The sequence below is a fragment of the Protobothrops mucrosquamatus genome, unplaced genomic scaffold (assembly GCF_001527695.2).
Source record: "Protobothrops mucrosquamatus isolate PMUCROS unplaced genomic scaffold, P.Mucros_1.0 scaffold5258, whole genome shotgun sequence".
NCBI lineage: Eukaryota > Metazoa > Chordata > Lepidosauria > Squamata > Viperidae > Protobothrops > Protobothrops mucrosquamatus.
The window spans coordinates 10,364-15,193 of record NW_015391125.1 but is presented as its reverse complement, the minus strand read 5'-3'; the positions used below and the strand labels follow the sequence as shown (position 1 = coordinate 15,193).

Sequence of the window (4,830 nt, the reverse complement as noted above, 5' to 3'; positions counted from 1 at the left end):
CCAGAAGACAGGCTTAAGATACAGAAGGATCTGGACACACTTGAACACTGGGCACTATCTAACAAAATGAAATTCAATGGTGAAAAAAGCAAGGTTCTACATTTAGGCAAGAAAAACCAATTGCACAAGTACAGCATAGGTGGCACCTTGCTCAATAGTAGTAACTGTGAGAGGGACCTCGGAGTCCTAGTGGACAATCTCCTAAATATGAGCCAGCAGTGTGCTGCAGCTGCCAAAAAGGCCAACACAGTGCTAGGCTGCATTAACAGAGGGATAGAATCAAGATCACGTGAAGTGTTAATACCACTTTACAATGCCTTGGTAAGGCCACACTTGGAACACGGCATCCAGTTTTGGTCACCGCGATGTAAAAAAGATGTTGAGACTTTAGAAAGAGTACAGAGAAGAGCAACAAAGATGATTAGGGGACTGGAGGCTAAAGCATATAAGGAACGGCTGCTGGAATTGGGGATGTCTAGTTTAATGAAGAGAAGGACGAGGGGGGACAGGATAGCAGTCTTCCAATATCTCAGGGGTTGCCATAAAGAAGAGGGAGTCAAGCTCTTCTCCAAAGCGCCTGAAGGCAGGACAAGAAGCAACGGGTGGAAACTAATCAAGGAGAGAAGCAATCTAGAACTAAGGAGAAACTTCCTGACAGTGAGAACAATTAACCAGTGGAACCACCTGCCTCCAGAAGCAGTGAATGCTCCAACACTGGAAGTTTTTAAGAGACTGGACAGCCATTTGTCCGAAATGGTATAGGGTTTCCTGCCTGAGCAGGGGGTTGGACTAGATGACCTTCAAGGTCCCTTCCAACTTTACTATTATTATTATTATTATTATTATTATTATTATTATTATTATTATTATTATTATTATTATTATCATCATCTATAATTTCTCTCTCTCTTCTACGATTTATCTGTCATCCATCCATCCGTCCATCCATCGTAGGAGATAACCAGGCCGAGCCCGAGGGAGATGTCAAACGCGTCATCAGTCGCAAATCCCTGCGCGCCCGCAAGAGATCTAAATCTAAATCCAGCCCACCATAAATGCCTTTCTTATCTTATCTCCCGCTCATTTCCAATGGATCCGTTAGTAGGTCAGGTTCTTGTAGCGAAAACCCGAAGCTTGCAATACATCTTGATCACTCATTCGAACCGCTGGAGACTCCTGATTTCTACCCCCCTCGGCGCTTGACGCGCAGAAGGGCATCGTGGCCTGTGCCTCCACCCAAGACCGCAGCTCCCACCCCACCTCACCTCACCCCTCCCCACGCACCCACCCCAGGAGCCAAGACTTTACCTTGGATGCTTCCAGCCATTTCCAGACGTCGTATGGCACAACACCCGGGAGAATCGTCTGGATAAAAAGAGAAACATCAATCAGCCGACGGAGAGGCCGTCTTCGCTTGGTTATAGCCACCAGCTCTCCTCCCCCAGAAGGCAAAAGCAGGAATTGGAGGGGGAGGGGCTTAAAAGAAGCCCCACCCCCTTCCTCACCCCCCCTTGAGGCTGACCCATTTGGTCCACTCCCCTCCTCCTTTTCAATCCTCCCTTCCACTCTTGTGGTCCCACACTTTGGGGGGGGGGGAGACAAAACGATATAGGCCCCGATCCTCAAAACGTCGGGCAACGTCCTGCTCCGTACAGTCAAGTCTCCAAGGTCTCCATTGGACGGCCGGACGGTCCCCCCCCCCAGAGTTGCACCAGCGCCTCGGCCCTGTCTCCCGTGCCTGCCCATCATCCACTGCCCCACCGGGCCTCAAGGCTTAATCCCCCACCCCTTCCTCAGCCTCCTCCACAGAACAGGATAGGATAGGGTAGGATAGAGTTAAGAATAGAATTAAGAATAGAATATAGAATAGAGTAGAACAGAATATAGGAACAGAATAGAATAGAATAGAATAGAATAGAATAGAATAGAATAGAATAGAAAATATAACAGAATATAGAATAGAATAGAATAGAATAGAATAGAATAGAGAATATAATAGAATACAGAATAGAATAGAATAGAATAGAGAATAGAATAGAACAGAATATAGAATACAACAGAATATAGAATAGAATAGAATAGAATAGAATAAAGAATAGAATAGAATACAGAATAGAATAGAATGGAATGGAATGGAATAGAATATAGATTATAATAAAGAATATAACATTACAGAACAGAATAGAATTAAATAGAATAAGATTAAGAATAGAATAGAATAGAATATAGAATAGAACAAAATAGAACAGAATATAGAATAGAACAGAATATAAAATATAATAAAGAATATAATATTACAGAACAGAATAGAATTAAATACAATAGGATTAAGAATAGAATAGAATAGAATATTATAGAATAGGATTAAGAATATAATACAGAATAGAATGGAATGGAATGGAATAGAATAGAATATAGAATAGAATAAAGAATAGAATAAAGAATGAAATAGAATAGAATGAAGAATGGAATAGAATAAAGAACGGAACAGAACAGAATAGGACAGGACAGGACAGAAGAGTTGAAAAGGGCCTGGGAGGTCATCTAGTCAAACCCCTACAACCATTTCTGACAGATGGCATTCCAGTCTCTTCGGGGCGGAGAGAGACAGAAGCGCATCTCCCGAAGGATGTTTTTTTTGGGGGGGGGGTCGTTAGGAAAGGTCTTCCTGATTGGGGAGGGCAGCTGAAGCCCCCTCGCCCCCCCCTCAATCCCCCCCCCACCGCCCTTCGCCCTGCCGGACCCCAAGTCCTCCAACTTTCTTGAAAAGTGACCCCCCCTCCCCGTTCACTCCTTGACCAAGGAGGGCGGGGGGGAGAAGGGGGACCCCCAGGGACCCCCCCACACCCACCCACTCCCCCTGCTCCTCCTGCCTGCTGGAAAGGGGAGGGGTCGCGACTGCCCCCCCCTCCCTGCCCTCTTTCCACCCCGCTCGACCTGTCGGACGCCCACCTGAGCGAGTCTAGCGGTCGGTGGGGAGGGGGTCGCGCTTGCCTCTCACTCGCTGCTTCCCCCGACGGGCTTCGGGCTACTTTCGCTTCTGCCGGAGGAGATCGCCCTTCTCTAGGCAGGGGTGGGCGGGGCAGGGAGGGGAGGGGGCGGGGTCTCTCCCACCCCCCCTCCCCCGATTGGCTGAGAGAGTGAATTTCTTCTTGCTGAAACGGTTGTGTGTGTGTCTGTGTGTCTGTGAGCCGGGGTGGGGGCTCTTCCTAGCCCTTCCGGAACCAGGTCGTGGTCTTCCATCAGAAAAGACTTGGAGGTGACCCTAGAGGTCATCTAGTCCGACCCCCCTGCTCCGGCAGGAGACCGTGACCGAATCACAGAACGACAGAGCTGGAAGGGACCTCGGAGGTCATCTGGTCCGACCCCCTGCTCGAGCAGGAGACCCTTACAGAATAACAAGAGCTGGAAGGGACCTCGAAGGTCATCTAGTCCGACCCCCCTGCTCCGGCAGAAGACCCTGACCGAATCACTGAAGGACAGAGCTGGAAGGGACCTCGGAGGTCATCTAGTCCAACCCCCTGCTTGAGCAGGAGACCCTTACAGAATAACAAGAGCTGGAAGGGACCTCGGAGGTCATCTAGTCCGACCCCCCTGCTCCAGTAGGAGACCCTGAGAGAACCACAGAACGGCAGAGCTGGAAGGGACCTCGGAGGTCATCTAGTCCGACCCCTGCTCGAGCAGGAGACCCTGACAGAATAACAAGAGCTGGAAGGGACCTCGGAGGTCATCTAGTCCGACCCCCTGCTCCGGCAGGAGACCCTGACCGAATCACAGAAGGACAGAGCTGGAAGGGACCTTGGAGGTCATCTAGCCCGACCCCCCTGCTCCGGCAGGAGACCCTGAGAGAATCACAGAACGGCAGAGCTGGAAGGGACCTCGGAGGTCATCTAGTCTGACCCCCTGCTCGAGCAGGAGACCCTTACAGAATAACAAGAGCTGGAAGGGACCTCGGAGGTCATCTAGTCCGACCCCCCTGCTCCAGTAGGAGACCCTGAGAGAATCACAGAACGGCAGAGCTGGAAGGGACCTCGGAGGTCATCTAGTCCGACCCCCTGCTCAAGCACGAGACCCTGACAGAAAGCGGCTCTTGGTGGGCCGCTTGCAGGGTGCCCCTGCCTCCGCCCCTCCCCGCCTCCTCCCTGCAGCCTTTCAAACGGAACAGAGCGGGAAGGGATCTCGGAGGTCATCTAGCCCAACCCCGTGCTCGAGTAGGAGACCTTGATAGAATCCTAGAAGAACAGGGCTGGGACTAGATGACCTCCAAGGTCCCTTCCAGCTCTTTTTTTCTAGGATTCTGTAAGGTTCTCCTGCTTGAGCAGGGGGCTGGACTAGATGACCCCCGAGGTCCCTTCCAGCTCTGTCCTCCTAGGATTCTGTCAGGGTCTCCTGCTCGAGCAGGGGGCTGGACTAGATGACCTCCGAGGTCCCTTCCAGCTCTATGATTCCATCAGGGTCTCCTGCTCGAGCAGGGGGTTGGACTAGATGACCTCCGAGGTGCCTTCCAGCTCTGTTCTTCTAGGATTCTGTAAGGTTCTCCTGCTTGAGCAGGGGGGCTGGACTAGATGACCTCCAAGGTCCCTTCCAGCTCTGTCATTCTGTGATTTTGTAAGGTTCTCCTGCTTGAGCAGGGGCCTGGACTAGATGACCTCCGAGGTCCCTTCCAGCTCTATGATTCCATCAGGGTCTCCTGCTCGAGCAGGGGGTTGGACTAGATGACCTCCGAGGTGCCTTCCAGCTCTGTTCTTCTAGGATTCTGTAAGGTTCTCCTGCTTGAGCAGGGAGGCTGGGCTAGATGACCTCCAAGGTCCCTTCCAACTCTGGAATGCT

The 4,830-nt window shown here is 50.8% G+C and overlaps 1 protein-coding gene across 1 annotated transcript in view; it reads right to left on the bottom strand.

Moving 5' to 3' along the window:
• The window catches only part of LOC107299673 (GTPase IMAP family member 8-like), a 16,863-nt gene that overhangs the window by 3,467 nt on the left and 8,566 nt on the right, over positions 1–4,830 (bottom strand). The window contains exon 3 of the mRNA XM_015829021.2: positions 1,309–1,365. Within this exon, the coding sequence (XP_015684507.2) occupies positions 1,309–1,365 (57 nt within the window). The remainder of the gene's footprint in view (positions 1–1,308; positions 1,366–4,830) is intronic.